Below are 19751 nucleotides of genomic sequence, written 5' to 3' on the forward strand. Positions count from 1 at the left end.
GGAACCAATGAAGGCAGTGCAAAGGCAGTAAAAAATGAAGAATGCCAGCGGCGAGCCGCCGCCTAGGTAAAGCAAGCGGCCGGTGGGGAGTGTTGCCGGCCGCGGTGGGAGCGGGGGCCGTGTCTAACGGAGCCGGGCCGCCACCCCCCGGCCCCTCGCCGCTCCGCCGCCGGCCCCGACCCCCGCCCCGCGGCGCCACCTTCCCCGCCCGCCGGGCCCGGCCCCCTCCCGCCGCCGGCGGAGCATGCGCGGGGCCGCGCCAGTTCCGCCACCGCCCCCGCTCCCCTCATAGCGGCGCTGCCGGGACCCACGGGAGCCGCCGCTGCCCCTTTCTGTGCTGAAGGGCCCCGACGAACGGCAGCCGCCGCCTCGGACGAAGGTACAGGAAGAGGCCGCGGCCGGCTGGCGGGGCCCGGTGCCCCGTGTCCCTTTGTGCGCGGGCCTGGGGCGGCGGCCAGGCCTCGGCGGCGGGGCGGCGCGGCGGGGAGGGGGGGCGGCCGGGCATGGCGGAGCGGGGAGGGGGCGTGCCGGGGAGGCCGGTGCCGGGCTGGCTTCACTGTGCCGCTGGCGGGGCAGCGTTTGTGCCCGCTCCGCCGGGGAGCCGTGACGGGCTCCTGCGGGAGGGGGCGGCTTCCCGGGGGCGGCCGCTGCCGGGCGAGGGGCGCCCCCTCCCCGAGGGGCTCCTCCGTCCGCGGCCGGGGAGAGCGGCGGGCGAGCGAACGCCGGTGTGTCCGCGTCCTCCGGCGGTCGTGGGCTTGGAGGTGTCGTCCGACCCCGGTCAGCCCTCGGGGCCGTTGCGTGAGGGCCGTGCTTCTCGGGCAGCGCCTGTGAGGAGGCCGGGACGTTTGTAATAACTTCTTTTCAGACAGGCTAAATATTGCGGGGGGTGGAGTGGATGCGACCGGCCTTTTCGGGTAAGCGGGCCGCGCTTCGGGCCTGAAATGGAGGGAGCAGCTTTCGGAGCTAAACGTGTAACGAGAGCAGTCGCTCAGAGGCTAATTGGGTGCGTATCAGAAGGGAAACGCTGAGTTACGTTAGTGGAGGGCTCGTCTTGCGAAACGGTTGCTCAGTTCCTGATGTCTCAGCCTGACCTTCAGGAGGTTTTGCCCCGGATCTGCTTCAGAGGTGAATTTTGGGGTTCCGAAGTGCCTGACGTCTGGAAGTGGAATCCAGTGTTTCAGTACTGGCGTTGTGGGCTGCCGTAAATGTCTCCACGGGCCACAGGCAGAAAACACCTGTGGGTGGTGGGGTTTGTTCTGGTTTGGTTTCTTCCCCCTCCCCCAGTACTGACGGCGGGGCCGGCGCGGGGCTCGGCGGGGCCCTGTGCCGTGTCCAGCTCCGCGCTTTGACCCGGGCAGCGTGCCCGGCAGCCCGGCTGCTCCCGGCTGTGCCGCCGAGGGCGGTTCGGGATCGCTCCCCCCCGCAGGGCTTCCTGCTGGCAGCCCCAGCCCGGGCCGGGGCCTGGCGCTGCCCTGGGCGAGCAGGATCTGCTGGGTGGGACGAGCCGGCCGGCAGCGGCAGCCAGGCGTTCCAGCCGGGGGCGCTGAGAAGTGGGGGGAGTTCTTAGGCCATCGCTCCTGCGCCACACTCTTCCTTTGGGTTTTACTTTTGCTTTCCTAAACGCTTGCGTCCCTCACAAGATGCAGGAATATGGAAATGATCAGGGAAAATGATTCTGATGTCACTATAGGTCTTTAACAGAGAAAAGGAGGTTATAGTGGCTCCTGTTTTGTGGTAGCTACTGCCCAGTGCCTCAAGCCACTACAGTGCCTGCTGGAACTCCTGCTTATGCTGTGAATAATGCTGCACAGAAGCTGTGGGGAAGTTCTTCCTGCAATTACTGGTCCCTGACAGTGACAAATGTTAAAAAAAACTAATCATATTTTAAACTAGATACAGTATTTTTGTGGGTCTGGCCTTACCTGGCAAGGGTTATTTGTGTTACAGCTGCCTGTGCAGAAGTTGCAAATACCATATAGAAAGCTATGAGCTCACTGAATGCAGTTACTGTGGTGACAGTTATTCTGGCTGGTTAGTTGGAAAACCAAAACCAATAACTAGTAAGATTACAAGGAGGGAGCTAGCCTGGTGGCTCCTTGGTACCATGGTGAATGCTTGGGTTTGTGAGCCCTTGGCTGGGCAGGGGAGGTGGCTGGGGGTTGTAAAGTGGCAGGATAAGCTGTTGCAGTGTCGCCTGTGATCCAAGAATGAATATATATACTTAGCTTTGCTTGTATCTTTCTACCAAAAGCACTGTGCCTCTCTTTATAAATTAGAGGAAGGTTGAGGTTGCCTGTTGATGACAAATGTCACCACCAGTAATTGTGTACAGACTGAGATTGGTCTGTGGAGAAGAACTGAAGCTGGCTGAGGAATAAACATGCTGGGGTTTGCGGCGTGGAAGTGTCACTGGGACAAGGTATGCAGCAGACCCTGTGCTGCGCTCCGCTACTGTGCGGATGTCGGAGATCACAGTCTGCAAAATGCTGCTCTTGTGCCCTTTGTTGCCCTACAACAGGGTGATTCCTTTGGGAACACACTGTCCTTTTCCTGCCTGCATGCTGCTGGGGGTGGGCTGACTTCAAACATGTACCAGTGCTTGGACCGGCAGCTGTAGTGTAGAATTAGATGGTGAGTCTGATGCTGTGTCTGACTTGACCGGTGTTAGCAGCAGAATGCAGCATCTGGGCACCACTTACCTGAGCTTTGCTGGACTCCAGCTTGCGTTTGCTATTACCTGTTTTGGATGAGCAAGAGCACCAGACTGTTTCAGGTCAGTACTGGATTAAAATGGAGCTTTAAACTGGGTTTAAGTATGTATGTTTAATTTATAAAGCTTCTAGGCTTCAACCATGTTTGGTTTAGTTACAACAATTAGTCAAAAATGTCAGTGGCAATTAATTGTTACAACATAACTGGCCGCACATTCACAGTTTAGGTCTCGATTTAGGGCATGCTTTTTGAAGTTTTATTTGTAGCTTGATATGATACTGGAGCTGTTGAGCGCTCTGCTGAACAAGTAGAAAAGCTGTTGATGAGTTTAGTGTAATACAAAGATGTCTGTTGTGTTACTGCAATATCACATTAGACATCAGTGTATTTTTTTTTAAATCACTTAGTATCTGCATGTACAGAAGCAGTAGCTCAAGGATTTGTGCAGTGGTCACTTTTAATCTGGAATTTTTGCTGAATTGCTACACTAATAAGGACCTCTGTTGTTTGGATGAGTAAATGAATCCCCAAACTGGAAGATTTTAATAGAGCTGCCTCACTAAGGGCCTTCTGTAACTTGCAAAGCTGTATCAATCTTGTTGTCTTCTCTTTCTGTTGTGTTGTCCCGCCCCGCAGCGCCCCGCACCCGCCCGCCCCCCCCCCCCCCCCCCCCCCCCCCGAAAATGTTCCCATATGTTGATGTGAAATATTTTATTATGGTTTTGAAGAGTTCAGCTGACCTAGGTAAGAATGTGAGTGAGCTCTGGAAAAATGGGGTTTCCTGAAGCCTCAGGTGCTCAGCCCTAGCACCAGGCGAACTTCCAGCTCCGCCTTAGAGGATCATGTGAAACGTGGTGTGGGTTTTCGTTTGTTTTTTTTTTTTCCTGGTTTTGCTCCCTTCCCCCCTCCTTGGTTTCCTTTTGTTGTATTACTTCCTGATAAGTTGTTACAGGGCTCTCCCAACATCACATGAGAGCCAGCCTGGAGCCTCTGTGTTTTGAAACTCACTACTGACTGAATCTTGCTGGTTTATGGTCTCTTGGTGCAATTAATGTGCTACAGATGGGCATGGAAGGCAGTTGTTTTCAGTGGCTTCTTAATTAATGTCATGGTTTAACCCCAGCAGGCAACTAAGCATCACACAGCCGCGCCCCCCCCCCCCCCTCCCCTGCCACCCTGCAGTGTAGGGGAGAGAACTGGAAGAGTAAAAGTGGGAAAAAAAAACCCTCATGGGTTGAGATAAAGATAGTTTAATGGGACAGAAAAGGAAGAAAATAATGATAATAAAAGAATTGCAATATACAAAACAAGTGATTTGCGATGCAATTGCTCACAACTTGCTGACCGATGCCCATCCACTTCCTGAGCGGCAGCCCCTGGCCAGCTTTCCCCGCAGTTCGTATACTGAGCATGATGTCATATGGTATGGAATATCCCTTCGGCCAGTTTGGGTCAGCGGTCCTGGCTGTGTCCCCTCCCAACTTCTTGTGCCCCTCTCACTGGCAGGGCATGAGAAATTGGAAAGTCCTTGACTTGGTATAAACACTACTTGGCAATAACTAAAAACATCAGTATGTTATCAAAATTATTCTTACACCAAATCCAAAGCGCAGCACTGCACCAGCTACTAAGAAGAAAATTAACTGTGTCATAGACGAAATGAGGACATTGGAATATCAGAACTGATGAAGGTGTTTAGACCCTTTAGATAACAGGGTGAAAGCTTCTGCAGTTGTATATAAAATACTGTCCCAGTTGGGAGGAGGAGACTAGGAGGAGATGGTTAGATTTTTTCCTCTTAACCCGCATCATCATTGCATCCTGGCCTCCTAAAGTCTGTCTTTGCAGTGCATCACGTGAAACTGTTTTCTCTGTATAGGCTTTCTTACCATTGAGACTTAAACTTTGACAACGCTAAGTTTATTAGGTAAAGCCTATTACACAAAGGCTATTGCTGATAATGGTTTGAATGGGTAGTCTTAATGGAATTTGTGCTGTGCCGGGTATCTGTAGTACTAAGACTTGCAGGTCACAGATCACTTATTTAACACTCTATGCCTGCTTGCTTTTTCTTAAAGTTGTAATACTAAGTAAATATCTCTAACTTCTAACCCTGTTGTTTGTTTGCCTCCCCATACCCAGTGAGACTGCATCAAAATGTCTCTCTATCCTTCCCTGGAAGATCTGAAGGTTGACAAAGTTATTCAGGTACGATGGGCTCTAATAAGATGAGTTTTGATGACAATAATATATATCTTGTGATATTTAATCCAGGGAAGGGGAGACTTTTGTAGATGAGAGTTCGTTTTACCATCACACTCTAAAAGGGAAAAGATAAAAAAACTGTTCACTTTGTGATGTTAAATATGATTAATGCTTATTTTACCACTGTTGGGTATGTTTATTGTTTTATGTATTCATTAATAGTCATTTGTCTTTATGTTGGAATGTCTAGTTTTTTTGAAGTATAGGTACTTTGTCTTAAATAGACAAACGTGGTCAGTCTTTTCTCATACTTCAGCTCTGATGTGATGAATAGGTGTTGACTGCACTAACAGATCTGCTATCTCACTCCTGGTGTTCAAACTTGTGTCAGAAAACTGTCATGGTCAGTTGAGCACAACAAAAGAACACTGGGCTCTCTTAGTATCATCTGGCATCACAACTTGTCCTCTTGCTATTTCATGGTAGTGACCAGTTCTTCTAATATTTCCAAGATGCTCACATTTGTTTAAAACAGTTTATGTATAAGAATATTGGTAGCTTTATTATGAGACAGGATGAGGCTGAAAAAAATACCTGTGCAACAAAACAATAAAAAACATTAATGGATAAAAACTCCATGAGAAATTTGATATGAATATTTTACAAGGAGTTTCCTTGATTCCTTCAGCATTTTACCTAGCTCCCGTTCTTATTTCCTAAACTTAAACTGTATTGCCTGCCAGTTCAAACAGTAGCAATGAGTTATACTGCATTTTAATGTAGCTGCTACTGCTGTCCTTGTCCTTCTCATTGGGAAGCAATTAAGCAAACTGCACAGAACAGCTTAACTCTCCTGAGCTGTCCCAAAGTGGAGTGCCTCAGCCTCACCTGTGTTTCTGTGTGTGGGTTGTGCCTCTTGAAGTTGTGGATGTTGTGTTGGGATTTCTCATCGTTGTCTGCCCATCCCACCCCTTTTACCAAAGTCCTTCATCTACAATCAGGTAATCCTGAACTGGGGGCGGGAAATAAAAGTACCCTGGAGCGAAGAATATGCTCCTTTGGTCTCTTAATGACCAACTGCTAGAGTTAATCTATTACATTTATTACAATTGTTAATTGTAACAAGTATGCCATTCCACTTTCACTGACATTTTTCATAGAACCATGGAATGGTTCAGATCAGAAGGGATCTTTAAAGGTCATCTACTCCAAACCCCCTGCAATAAGCACTAACATCTTCAGGTTGGACAGGGCTCTGAGCAACCTGACCCAGCTGATCTTGATGGTTTCCTGGGATGGGGCATCTAGCACCTCTCTGGGCAACCTGTTCCAGTGTTTTGCCACCCTCTTTTAGTTGAAAACCCTTGTTCTGTTGCAATGGGACCTGCTAAGAAGTCTGTCTCCATCTTTCTTACAAGCCCCTTTAAGTACTGAAAGACCACTATAAAGTTTCCCTGAGGCCTTCTCTGGGCTAAGCAACCCCAACCTCCTCAGGCTGTCTTCACAGGGGAGGTGTTCTGTCCCTGTAATCATTTTTGTGGCCCTCCTCTGGACCTGCTCCAACAGGTCCATGTCTTTCCTGAAGAGCTGAGCAGATGAGGAGAATCACCTCCCTCAACCTGCTGGCCACAGCACGTAGCAAAGGCTAAATTATTTGCCTCTCCCAAAAGGTACGTTACAAAAATGCTGTTTCTTAAAATATGTGTCTGAGAGCAGTATTAGGAGAAAAGGAGGCAGCGTACTGAAAGATGAAGCCTGTATCCAACACAAATGTGTGAGATTAAAATGACTGCTGTTTAAAACAACGTACTTGTTACATTAAATATTCTAACCTGTTCTTCTTGCCTAACATTTCAATTGAAGGCTATTCTTCTAAATACATGTGGTACTGATAAATGATGAGTCATTCTTGCTCTGAAACATTTTCTAAAAACAACTTCCTGGAGAGTACAGGACTATGAGGTCTTCTATTTTAAGCGTGATTTCCTTAAAAATGTTAAGTAATTTGACTGTCACATTGTGTTAGATGATTTGTGTCCTGTTCAGTGTCAGGTTTCACTATGCATTTACCAATTTCACCCCCACCCTCACCTTTGACGTTCAACCTCAGGAGAGCTATTGGTATAGCTGTTTCCATCACACTTAACAGGCCTTTCTAAGGCACTGTTTTTCACTGATACGATTACACAAGGCCAAAAATTAGTAGCTGAGGTGTTGAGAAGGAAGGAAGGAAGTTGGCTTACTTTATTTTTAACTTATATTGTATTTATTAAATACAATCTCTATATTTGTGAGTCAGTAAGCAATACAGAAATTAAGCTTAGTGTGTTTGCTGTAGTGGCAACTTCTGTTAAAAAAAAAACAAAAAAAAATTTGATAAGTTCCATTTCTTTCAGAAGGTATTAATCTAGTAGTGTTGGGTTTTGTGGAACTTGCAACATTTAAGGGACCATTGTAGAACTCATGAAGAATGTCTGTAAATGACAAAGAGGTAAAACAGCTGCTATCCAGCTGGAAAAAGTAATTGCAAAACACTCTACCAAAGTTCATACCTTGAAACTTAAAGTTATAAAGCTTTGTCAGCCAAGTTTAATGTCTTAAGGCTCTCTAACTTCCTTGATGACAAAAACATTCTGATGACAGAAAAGCCTTTCTGCGTTATTACTGTAACCTTGTCTCTGAGGGAGATACAAGTTGATCTACTGAAGTACTTTGATACTACTACAGCACATTGTATTGAAGTTATTTATTTCAAAGAAAAACATGTGACTTCAGAACTTCAAGATGAATAGTAACTAGTGTGTACAAGAAAAAAACACACTTAGTCTTCAGCCTGGGTAATAAAGATGTAATAACTTTTTTTTTCTTGTGCAAGATAACTTATGTGAGTGTCTTTGCTTTTAGGCTCAGACAGCCTTTTCTTCAAATCCAGCTAATCCAGCAATCTTGTCTGAAGCGTCTGCTCCTATTCCTCACGATGGAGGTAAGCTCATGTGCTGTATAGTATCCTAATGTTGTGGAATGCAGTTATGAAATACTAAAGTTAACAGTACAGTCAAAAATACCTATATATATGTAACCCTATTTATGAAAGGTGAGACTGTGCCTTTTTGGAAATGCCAGCACCCACCTTGGTGAAGTGTTATAGGAGTCAGAAAACAGTGTTTGCTTATAAAAGGAAGTTGTGGCAAACACTAACTCTTTCCTTTTCCAAGTAAGCCTAATGTAACAAGGTTTGCTGTTGGTACCATTTGAGCTCTTTTAAACTCTGACTCAAACACTTAGTTTTCCTTATTTATCACATGTATATTTGTAAGCTTTAGAGGGCAGCATGAGACTGTCTTTCTCCTCTGTATGAGGTTGCTTAAGCACAAACACAAATCTTTTTCAACAGAGAAGAGCCCAGTGTTATAAACAATAACAATTAAAACAATTTTATTTTGGGTTCAATCAATTTAGGTTGAGAAACAATAAGCAAAACCAGCGCTGGGTGTGCGGAGAACTCAATTAGTTCCACCACAGGCACACCTGAGTCCTAAAAGCAGCGTCTTTTCTCCCCGGATCCTGACCAATCTCTTCTTGCCGGATGTTCATCCCGTCCCGCTCTTTCCCCATTGGGTGGTCAGGGTACGCCTTCTCCTCCTACTGGCTCTCCTTTGGCGTGCTTTTTTCAAATCTCAAGGTCTTTGTCTCCTTTGGCTGGCGTTTTCCTTATCTCCCTTGTCGGGCTTTTCCAAGCAGTGATTGCCTCAGGGGAAGGGGAAGCCATCACGTTGTCTTAAAGGAGAACCACACCTGCCCACTCACCACAACTGCGATACAGGTCCCAGATTTACACAGGGTACAACAATTGCACTTATCACAGTACATTCTATTTTTGACATGAATCATGACTGCGTTTATCACACCAGGAAGGTGGAACTTAATCTTACCATGTTATCAACGTAAAGCTTTATCAAGATAAAGCATTAGGCGAGATCTAATGCTGAATGACCTGGGAGTCCTGGGGGACAGCAAGCTGGCCATGAGCCAGCAGTGTGCCCTGGTGGCCAAGGAGGCCAAAGGGATTCTGGGGTGCATCAGGAAGAATGTGGTCAGCAGGTCGAGGGAGGTGATCCTCCGCCTCTCCTCTGCCCTGGTGAGGCCACATGTGGAGTGCTGTGTCCAGTTCTGGGCTCCCCAGTTCAAGAGAAACAGGGAGCTACTGGAGAGGTTCCAGTGGAGGGATATGAAGGTGGTAAGGGGACTGCAGCATGTCCCTTATGAGAAAAGGCTGAGAGGGCTGGGCCTGTTTAGCCTGGAGAAGAGAAGACCGAGAGGGGTCCTTTATTGATGCCTAGAAATATCTCAAGGGCAAGCGTCAGAAGGACAGGGCCAGGCTCTTTTCAGTAGTGACCAGTGGCAGGACAAGGGGAAATGGGCACAAACTGAAATGAAAGCAGTTCCTTCTGAATATGAGGAAGAACTTCTTTCCTTGAGGGTGACAGAGCCCTGGCACAGGCTGCCCAGAGAGGCTGTGGAGTCTCCTTCCCTGGAGACATTCAAAACCCACCTGGACGCGCTCCTGTGCAACCTGCTCTGGGTGAACCTGCTTTAGCAGGGGCTGGACTAGATGATCTCCAGAGGTCCCTTCCAACCCTGACTGTTCTGTGATTTGTACCTACTTCTCCTCCTTTTCTCCCACAGACATGTACATCCATGAAGGTGCACAAGTATGTTTGAGGTCAGAACTCTGGGTTAGTGAGTTATACTTGGTCTAAAAAGCCTACAGCCTCTAACCAGTATGACCAGCAGCAGTGCTGGAACAGCTGTCAACAATGCTGGTGGATCAGATTGTAAAGCTTGGTGGATGTAACTTTGTCCCCTGTTCTCCTGTGGGTGCTGGTGTGTTTAAGATGACTTTTAAGGCAGGGGTTTGTATAGCTGACCAGAGTGCTGCCTCTTGTAGATCCCTTCTGGAGTAGATACTTACCTGGCTTAACTTCACCAGACCAGTTTTGAGTTAGCTTCAGCACTCCCTTCTTGGCAGCGTTCTTTCTGGTGTCCAGAGTTTGAATTTTCCGGAAGTTTTTGTGTCTGCCGGCCAAATGACATAACTTTGATATCAACTTGTGCACTAATTGCTCAAGACCTGTGCGTAGCTAAAGAGTGGTTAATAATTTAGTATATCCCAAATGAAGGGAGGCCTACACAATCTATAGGATGTGCCAAACCCACCAAGAACCCTTCTGTTCTGGGAGAGGCAGGAGAATATACAACATCAAGAGCTTTTGGATGTGTTCTGCTATTTGGAGGTCTCGGTTTTGAATGAGAATGTAATACAGCGAGCAAAGATGCATCTTGTGTTGTGGTCTTTGGTGAAGAACAGAAGAGAAAAATGGAGTAGCTGCAGAAGTGTTGTGCAGCGTTAATTGTATATAATCCTAGGGGCTTTAAAACACAAGGAAAAGTAGAAAGAATATTCATTGAAAGCTTGTTAACCAATATTGGTGAAACTACAAGCTGATAGATAAATCCTGAAATAAGATCAGACAGCTCTCATGAAGCAGTGTGCAAACGTGACCACTGAAAGTATTAAGGAGCAAAAAAGTCCCTAGTTTATACTGGAATTCACCTTGCAATGACCTTTGTTCTGTCCCAGAAAAGTTACTTTCCGTTCTGGTCAAACGTAGATTCTTATAATAGCTTTATATGTAATACTTTTATACACGTACCCATAAACAAACTGGGGAGCCTGCTTGCTTCCACGGCCGGCCAGCCCTTGCACCACCTCGATTTTCAAGTAGCCTGTTCTGTCCCCACCAATTCAGTGAGAACAGCAGGTGGACTCTCAGAAGAGTTCTTCTAGCTGCCACTTGTTAGTAGCACCAGTTAATCTGTGGAATGTCAAGAGCAGTATCAAGCTTATTTCCAGAGTGGTTTGACTCGAGGTCTGACAAGTCTGTCGGTTTAACTTCCTTTCCTCCCACTCCTTTCTAGTGTAGAGGAATCTTCTGCTGGGTATTAGGGGCCGTGTTTGTTTTGTCTTGTTCAGAAGCGTGTCTAAAACCGCTTCAAAGCTATGAGGAAATGACAGCTACTTTATGATGACTGATACAGCAGACTGTGCTGCGGACCTTACAGCCGGGAAGCTGTCTTCGGCAGAAACTGCCGTGCCTGGGATCTGGAATGTCCTTGGCATGGCTGTCTTTTGAGAGTGCTGTCTTGCACTTGCTGGAAGGTCGCTTTGTGTCTGTGTGCATTCTCCAGCGTACCTGGTTTGGGGGTGGGAGGGGGAGTAGTTCCCCACTAATTGCCCAAAAGCTTTGGAGCAAGGGTGTGTCTTTATGGAGGGCAGCACAGTGTTGGTTTTGAATTTAGCACCATGTGTCTAATGTTTGTGCCCTAAAGGATGAATGGAGTAACTGAACGTTCTCTGTAAGCTCTTCATCTCAGAAGTGCTGCTGGTTACTCAGCTAAACTGGACTAGAATAACAGCCCTGCTCCAAGTGTGTCTTCCATTGTAATTTTCAAATTAATGCGTTACAAAAACACAAGATCTGTTGAAGTAATTATACATGTGAAAGCAGTAACTGCTCGTTCTGTTAAACCAACAACTGTACTGATGGAGTTTTTTGTTTTGTTTTTCTCCTATAGGCTTGTACCCCAGACTGTATCCAGAACTGTCTCAGTATATGGGCCTGAGCCTCAACGAGGAGGAGGTGCAGAGAAACTTACCGGTGGCAGCAGCTGCTCAGCCACAGGGTGTAAGTACCAGTCAAGCATGTTTCGGCAAATGTATAAAGACTAAATGTATATCTAGCATTCTAGAGAGTAGATTACTATTTATTTGTTTTGAGTACCATACTTGACTGATAAATGAATTATTTTGACTAACAATACCTATTTTAATCTGGTCTTAAACCAAGCACTATATTTCCAGTGTTGGGGTTGGGGAGAGAGTGAAGAGAAGCAGGTGTTATGAATTAATTTGTGTGGGTTTTCTTAAATATCACTTCATATAAACTGACATATACCTACTTTAAAAAAGTTGAAACTGTTGTCTGGTTATTTTGTTTTAATCAGCAACTCGTAACACGACCTTCTACTAATTACATGGTAGCTCCAGTGACTGGAAATGATATTGGAATTCGCAGAGCAGAAATTAAGCAAGGCATCCGTGAAGCAATTTTATGTAAAGACCAAGACGGCAAAATTGGACTTCGCCTTAAGTCTGTTGACAATGTAAGTACAGGAGCTTGCTTTTGCTTATACAGATATTAACGCTGGATTAAACTAGTAGTGAAGTTAGTGTATGGTCACAAAATTGTCTTCTATATAATGCTTGCTTATCCTTTATTTGGATTCTAAAATCCTCCATTAGATCAGTACCTAGATTTCCAGCTATCTGGACTAGGATCTGAATTTACAGTGACAATTTAACTTCCGTGTGTTTTGTAACATCTGAAAAATCCTTGTAAGTTTGGTTGGGGTTTTTTTTCCCCCACTTCACAGCATGAAATTGTCCTTGCAGAACTTGTGATACTTGTTAGCAGTTCAAGACTTCTTGTCTCTGTGCTTGTGGAAACACTGAGTGGTACTTAAAGCTCAGCAGTGTGCAGAGAACTGCCCATGGCTTAAAGTAGCTCCTCTTATAGATTCTTGCAGTGTGTTGCTGGTGAGAAAAGTAAGGATAAGGGTGGGTGTCATCTCACCTATATGTAAAGAGTAATTTCAGAGTAGGCTTTTTTTTTTTTTCAAATTTCCCTCAACATGAACATAGGTGCAAGGAGATCCTTAAATCTGCTCAGAAGCTTCTCTGTTTCAGTGTTGTTTGATTCTCAACATGGAAAATGCTACTTTGAGTGTTTATTTTTCTCCCCTCAGGAAGGCTATTTAATTTGATTGTTTAAGAAAAAAAGTACTCAAGGTTTCATATAAGGTTAAAATGCTTTTTGTAGTTCTTGTAACGCAAGAAATGCTGATGTTTTCTTAGAGTAGATGTTTTTCTTGTTTTGTTTGTGACACCTCCAGCTCAAAGGTATTATCTACAGTTTGCCTTGATATGCTTTACTTGGTTTTCAGGGGTACTTTGACTAGATATAGTTTTTTAACACCTTGGGTTTTTTAGAGGTGCTAGCAAGTCATAATTGATTAAAAAAAAAAGTTGAAAACAAATGGGGTTGTGAAAGAAGGAAAAATCTGCAGCAGAGTTCCTAGCATTGCTGATTTATTCTCCAGCAATATATAGACTTAATGTCTGACAAAGGAATTGTTAGTTAAATGTAGAAGGAGATACGCAAGTTTACTACTGGTCTGTTTTGATCCAGTTCAGATTTCTTGTTAAAGCAGAATAATATTTACCCCTTTGAGTAAGGCTTTAATGTAATGTTTGTCTTTTTTTTTTAATGTTTAGAGATCTAGCCAGAACAACTTGTCCACTTCTGAATTTTATTTTAGCATTAATTATCTGTCAGTCTCTTAAAGACATCTATAAACAGGTTGAAATTTCAAAAACACCTCTTAAGGTGATATAGTTAGCAAATTCTTCTGTCTTTTTGGTTTGTATTACATAGAGAATGGAAAAGCTTAAAGGGCTGTGTGTTATGTCACTGGTCTTCATCTTTAGGGAAGAACTTCCTCCTTTTTTTTTTTTTTTTTTACCCCCTTTTTATCCTCTTTTGTAGGGTATATTTGTCCAGTTAGTTCAGGCAAACTCTCCAGCATCCCTCGCTGGTCTGCGGTTTGGAGACCAAGTTCTGCAGATCAATGGTGAAAACTGTGCAGGATGGAGTTCTGATAAAGCACATAAAGTTCTGAAACAAGCTTCTGGAGAAAGGATTTCGATGATCATTCGGGACAGGTAAAGCCAACTGCAGATGTGGACTGTCATTGTCCATCTCGGAGTAGTAACTCTGTGGGGATTGGGTCTCCCCTTGCTTGAGCAGGACTGTGGGCATAATAGAATCTGTTTGTCCATGTACTTCAACAGTAAAGATACTCAGAAATGATCCCTTTTGTGGGGAACAGTCAAAATGGTTATTAATTTGTTATACCTCATCGTGCCCGGAGTGTGCATGGGATACTTGCATTTTCCAAGGTAAACTAGTGAGTGATAGCACAAATCAAACTTAAAACTCTGAATTCAAGAGTTCTGTGCTTTTTTTTTTTTCAGACACAAATTGACCGTTGCTTATACTGACTGAAAAGATGGTAGCAAAATACTTGCTATGTTAATGAATACATTTGCATTTTTATTTAGCATGATACTTTTCTTGTGAACTGTTCCTTACGTGTGGATTAATGTTAGTTTTGCTAGAAGTATACTTGAGCAATACAGATATTTAAATAATGAGCTCGTAGCTATTTGTATGTAGTAATAATAGGTCAGATTCAACAGAAGGTCTGTAGGTTATGAGAAAATGGATGGTATGACTAGGTACATGTCCTGAAGCTTTTTCAATGTTCATTTTTAAGAACCAAGTTTGACTCGGTGGAGGGAATGCTGCTTCCATTGGTGCAGCTACTTCTATCCATGTATTGAATCAAACTACTGCAAGCAGTAGGTTCCCTGCTCTGTCTACCACTCCTGTGCCCAACTCCTCACCCTCTTCCTGGATTTACTAGCTTTTTTTTAAGGCACAACTTAAATGTTTATGGTCTGTAAAGCAGTAGGAATGTTGGGGAAGCCTTGTACTCCAGAATCCTGTGGTCTGCCTATAACTGTTAAAACTGCCTGTGCTATTTTATTTACTTTGTAACATTTGTAGAGAACACTTAATTTTTGGTGGATGTTTGTGTGTGGTGGTGGGTGGGTTGATGTTGTATGCGATTTTTGTGTTACTATTGATCCAGATGGTGAAATGCCTGTAGAACAGGGAAAACATATAAGGTTTATAAACAAGTATATATTAATATCACAATACTAACAAAATCAAGTTAAACCCAACTACTTTTCGTTGTAGTTGATGTGTAAGTCTTATAGAGTACAATTACCTTTTGTAAGTCAAGGTTGCTGAAATACTGTGTGGTTCTTTCTGTGGCTTAGTAGACTGAAAGAATGGTTTTGCATTTTAAATGCCTTCTAGGCCTTTTGAACGAATCATTACTATGCATAAGGACAGCACAGGGCATGTTGGTTTCATATTCAAGAATGGAAAAATAACCTCCATAGTGAAAGACAGTTCTGCTGCAAGAAATGGACTTCTTACAGAGCACAACATCTGTGAAATTAATGGCCAGAATGTGATTGGATTGAAGGTAAGATAAGCAGCATATGGTGGGTGTGGGCAGCTGTGAGTTTGTGTGTGTATAGTAACAGTCTTGGAGATGGCAATGGATTGTAATATATTGTTTAATGTTCATAAAATCAGTCAGTCATGAAAGGTAACAACTTGCTTGGAGAGAAATGTGTATTTTGAGGCTTCTTTGCAGTTCTGTATCTGTAGGCAGGGCAACACATTCTCTTCCTCTCTGCCCCTACCTGGCTAGGCTGACCCTCAGTTTTTATCTTTAATCTGACTTTGCTGGCAAAACAAAGAATAGGCTTCTCTTCCTGCCAGCCTGTGTCAAACTCTAGTAGGAATTCTGTGTATAGTGTCTGTATCCCTTCTCTAGGCAGTTTGTACTAGTGATAATGTGATAAGCAAACATCTATGAAGTGGTATTGCAGGTTCAGTGATTTGCCCTGAAGGTTAAATACTCCACGCAAGGAGTTGTGGGTCTCTTTAAGCTGCATGAAATGTCTAGAAAAAGCTCTTGAACAGCTGCTTTATTAGTCAGCTCAAGTAATGTTGCTCATATGACTTATTGTTTAATAACAGGACCCCCAGATTGCAGACATCTTGGCAACAGCTGGAAATGTAGTGACCATTACTGTCATGCCTTCCAGTATTTATGAGTATATAATAAAGAGGTAGGTAATAAACAAAGCAAAGAAGCCGTGGTGTTAATTATAATCAAGTTGACAGTGACTGTTTTTCTGTAGGTTAAATAAAATGTACTCATGCTAAGACTTAATTAGAAACTTAACATGAGGACTGGAGAGGGGGTGGGAGGAATCTGAAAATTTGCTTCATCTGATGTTTTACTCAAACTGGTGTGTTTTGGTTGTTTTTAAACTAGTCATGTGTTAGTGATGCTTGTTTGCCTTCTCTTGAAAATGCCTTTTCTAAATGTAATTTGAATAAGACTTGAGTTTCTGAGAACTTTAAGTACTTAAGTAACACAAATATTTGTTACCTTGTAACTAAAACACTGTTCCTAGCGCAACTAACTCCGGTGACCTACACCTGACTCTTGGCAGGATGGAGGGTTTTTTCTAATCCTTTGGCAGCAGTGGCTTTCTACATCTAAATCTCTCCTTCAAAAATGTTTTTGAAGCTGCTAGAAATTAATAATGCTTTAGGTATAATTGAGTCTTCCCCCTGCCCTCTTTCTCTCACTTGTGGTGCTACTCTGCTTGCACACATGTCCACATCCTGAAAGATGGTTGTACCACAACTCTGTTACTAATAAAAACATTGAGTATCGTGGGCTTCCCTTCTGTGTATGCAGTTTGGTGCAGCTCTCTGTAGCAACATATTTGTCAAAAATAGTGGAATGAAAGGCCAACTTTGAAGTAGTTTTAAAGGGCTGGCAATGACAGAGGGACAGTGATCAGAAGCTTTAGTGGTCTTCTGCAGTTGTCTTACAAAACTGAATGCCTTTTCCTTTTCTTTAGGATGGCAACTAGCATTATGAAGAGCCTGATGGATCACTCCGTTCCTGAAGTCTAAACTTGCATCATGTATGTGTGTGTACATATATATAATGATAATTCCACTAAACTTGGGCTATTATACTCAGTGATTTTTTTTTCTTCTGCACATGAGCCTTTCTGGAGGCTAAGAGAAGATATGCTGCATCAAGCATTTGCATCTATAATGGCTGGGAATGTTACAGTTCAACATACCTTGTTTATTCACAAACTGTAAAACTTGTAGCCTTATATGCTTGACAAATGTGAAATTCCACTTGTTATGACTTCTCTTCGTAGGTCTTTTGGTTTACTACTACTATAAGCCATTGCAACTAAAGGAACCAGATATCACTTGCGAAGTCCCATGTTGTTACCTAGGACAATGCTGCGCTTTGTATGTCTAAGACGAATGAGTATTTTTACTGCTTTCTGTTTGCAAGAGTAGATCTGAAATAGCATATTAGAAGTATGGCTAGTACTAGTTAATTTTTGTTCTAGTAAATACTGTTTACACAGGAATGCCAGTTAAGCTGAATATAGCTAAAGGCATCATTCAGTAAGCGTATTAAATAAAAGTAGTGTACAGATACTCAATATCTTTTTATTACTTGTTATACAAATTGTAACTAAAATGCTTATCTCTTGCCTTAACCATGTTCTTAAGGATTCAGAAGTAACCAAATAAATGACTGAAACTTTAGATCCTCTGTGTGTACATACTTAAGATGAGCTAAGACCGGCTTGTTGAGGCCAGTTTCAGCCAACAACAAAGACATAGGAAATACAATTTAAAGTAGTCTTCTAAATAAGCTTACTGCCTACAACGCTGAAATGTTTTGAAAGGGTAGATCTGGGATAATTTAAACAAGATCTGTGTAACTCTTCCCATACCTTCAGCTTAACACATGGCATGGCAGCCTAGCTGTTCTACAAGATGTACTGATTGTATAGATGCAACTTTATTTTAAAACTGTTTGCAGCTGACTGGGTGTACTGGGTCTGGTTGGGATGGAGCTAACTTTCTTTGTAGCAGCGGGTATGTGCTGTATTTGAGACTTGTGACTAAACCAGTGTTGATAACAGCCATGGGTTTGCCACTGCTGAGCAGTGCTTGCATGGCATCAGGGCCTCTTCTGCTTCCTGCTCTGTCCCCTGCCCCCAGGGGGTAGACTGGGGGTGACCAAAAGGCTGAGAGGGAACATAGCTGGGACTGCCGACCCAAACTGACCAAAGAAAGAGAAATGCCATGTGGCTTGACACCATGCTCAGCAATAATCTGGGGGGAGTCTTTTCAAAGTAGTTGTTGCTTGGAGACTGGGCATCAGTCTGCTGGTGGGATGTGGTAAGTGATTGCCTCTATATCACCTTTATTTTTTTCTTGCCCTCCTTTTACTTAGTAAACTATCTTTATTGTAACCCACAAATTTTCCTAATGACAAAAGAGTCTAGTGTGCCCAAAATTTGGGTAAGACAGCATCAAGAAAACAAGTGTGAAGGTGCATAGCATACTGTTGCTCAGGTAGTTCTTTTGTGGTTTTCAAGCACACTGGCATATAACTTGAGTTGCAAAATTGGACATTAGCAGGTACAGAATACAAAAATAGGATGTGCTGAAAGGAAAAAGGAGTTACAGTGCACCTCTTAAACTCAGGCTTGTGCTGTAATGCAGAAAACCAAAGCCTTGGGGGCCAGGGACAAAATACAATAGGGTGGAGGTAAACAAGCAATGACAGGCATGCTTGAAACACCACATAAAAAGCTTTTAACACAATCCAGAAATGACCCAAGACATTTCCAGGCAAGTGTAGAATGTGATTTTCTATCTCTCCTTTGCCTACACAGATTTATTTGGGGAAATATAAATACAATGAAAGGTGAAAGAGCAGGGCTCATGCTAAATATCCTGCAGCAAGACTGGTAACAGCAGGCACAGATGATTATGGCTTAATACTTTGTCACATGTGCCTTCACCACACATACTCATTGATTACATAAAGATTCAGTTATTTGCTAAGCCAAGTGAGTAAAGCAGCTGAAATACCAGCTTGCTTTGACATCATGCTACTACCTTACTGAAAGGTAAGTTCAAACTCCAGCATAATAAAAAAAATTGGGAGACTGAGAAAACAGCACCTAACCATAAAACAATTGTTTTACAATGCCAGAGAAACACCTGTGCCCTGAAACAGGTGTTTTGGTATCAAAACCAAGGCAGGATATCTATAGACAAAGGGCCAGCTGAACATAATTTAGAAGAATGCTTGGACTGGACACATTGACAGGCCACCTTAACACCAGCAGTAAAGAATACCATCAGAGAAATAAATATTGATCTTAGGTCATACTGGGGCAACATCACAACTACTTGTTGCTGTAATAAGCCACTTAAGCTGTTCTGAAACTAGACTTGAAATAGTCTTTATTGCAGGAAATCATATCTTAAGTCCTACAGAGTGTAAGCCTAGTACAACACTGCTTCGTCACTGGGTTAAGACAAGAAGGGACTGGATAAACACAGGAGCTGTAGCTCTGTTTAAAGGCTCTATTTAAACTCCATCTCAAAGATTGTATGAGTTGAAAGTTGAGAACACCAAACAAAACAGGACAATGCTTAAGATTAAATATTTAGAGAAGGACAGCAACAGAAATGATAAAAGGCAGTAACAGCAGCTCCTAAAACTAATTTCAGGTCCATTATTAGGGGAAGACTGATATCAATACATTACTGTGTTCTCTGTTAAGAGTATCACTTCCTTTCAGGCTAATATATTAATGCTGTTTCTCAACAGGAAAAAACAATACAGAGTATGTTCTTATTCTCTATGCCTTTGCAAATAGCCACCTTTAGACTAGACAGTAGACTAGACTGACCACCGCTCAGGACAGCACCTCCTTGAGTGTTCGAAGTAGTATTTAGCACTGTATGCATCGTCACTAGGAAGAAAGATTGCCTACACAAGAGGTACATACATTATGTCATGAGACATGGCACTAAGCTGCAAGCATTCTTAAAGACTTAAAGTTATGGCAAACGTTTCCTCTTTGAAATCTGTTCAAACAGCAAGGTGTGATTCATTCTATGTAAATTAAACAACGACTGCAAAGACCTCTTTAG

The 19751-nt window shown here is 43.3% G+C and overlaps 1 protein-coding gene across 2 annotated transcripts; it reads left to right on the top strand.

Annotated features, from left to right (window-relative positions):
- Positions 1-246: 246 nt before the first annotated feature.
- LOC121084181 (syndecan binding protein) lies at positions 247-17336 on the top strand. Of its 2 annotated transcripts, none has more exons than XM_040585353.1 (9): positions 247-379; positions 4855-4920; positions 7822-7900; positions 11554-11663; positions 11983-12141; positions 13584-13759; positions 14985-15156; positions 15720-15811; positions 16619-17336. In XM_040585353.1, exons 2-9 carry the CDS (start codon positions 4870-4872, stop codon positions 16671-16673), a joined length of 894 nt encoding a protein of 297 aa, XP_040441287.1. In that variant the 5' UTR covers positions 247-379; positions 4855-4869; the 3' UTR covers positions 16674-17336. The 2 variants fall into 2 exon arrangements, with proteins under 2 accessions (XP_040441287.1, XP_040441288.1); XM_040585354.1 differs by lacking the exon at positions 247-379 and adding an exon at positions 1101-1125.
- The last annotated feature ends 2415 nt before the right edge of the window (positions 17337-19751 follow it).

Source organism: Falco naumanni, chromosome 3 (assembly GCF_017639655.2).
Source record: "Falco naumanni isolate bFalNau1 chromosome 3, bFalNau1.pat, whole genome shotgun sequence".
Classification (NCBI taxonomy): domain Eukaryota; kingdom Metazoa; phylum Chordata; class Aves; order Falconiformes; family Falconidae; genus Falco; species Falco naumanni.

Coding starts and splice junctions, on each gene's coding strand:
- LOC121084181 (XM_040585353.1), top strand. CDS start 4,870: ATGTCTCTCTATCCTTCCCTGGAAGATCTGAAGGTTGACAAAGTTATT. Junction 7,901..11,553: donor TCCTATTCCTCACGATGGAG/GTAAGCTCATGT, acceptor TTTCTCCTATAG/GCTTGTACCCCAGACTGTAT. Junction 12,142..13,583: donor GCCTTAAGTCTGTTGACAAT/GTAAGTACAGGA, acceptor CCTCTTTTGTAG/GGTATATTTGTCCAGTTAGT.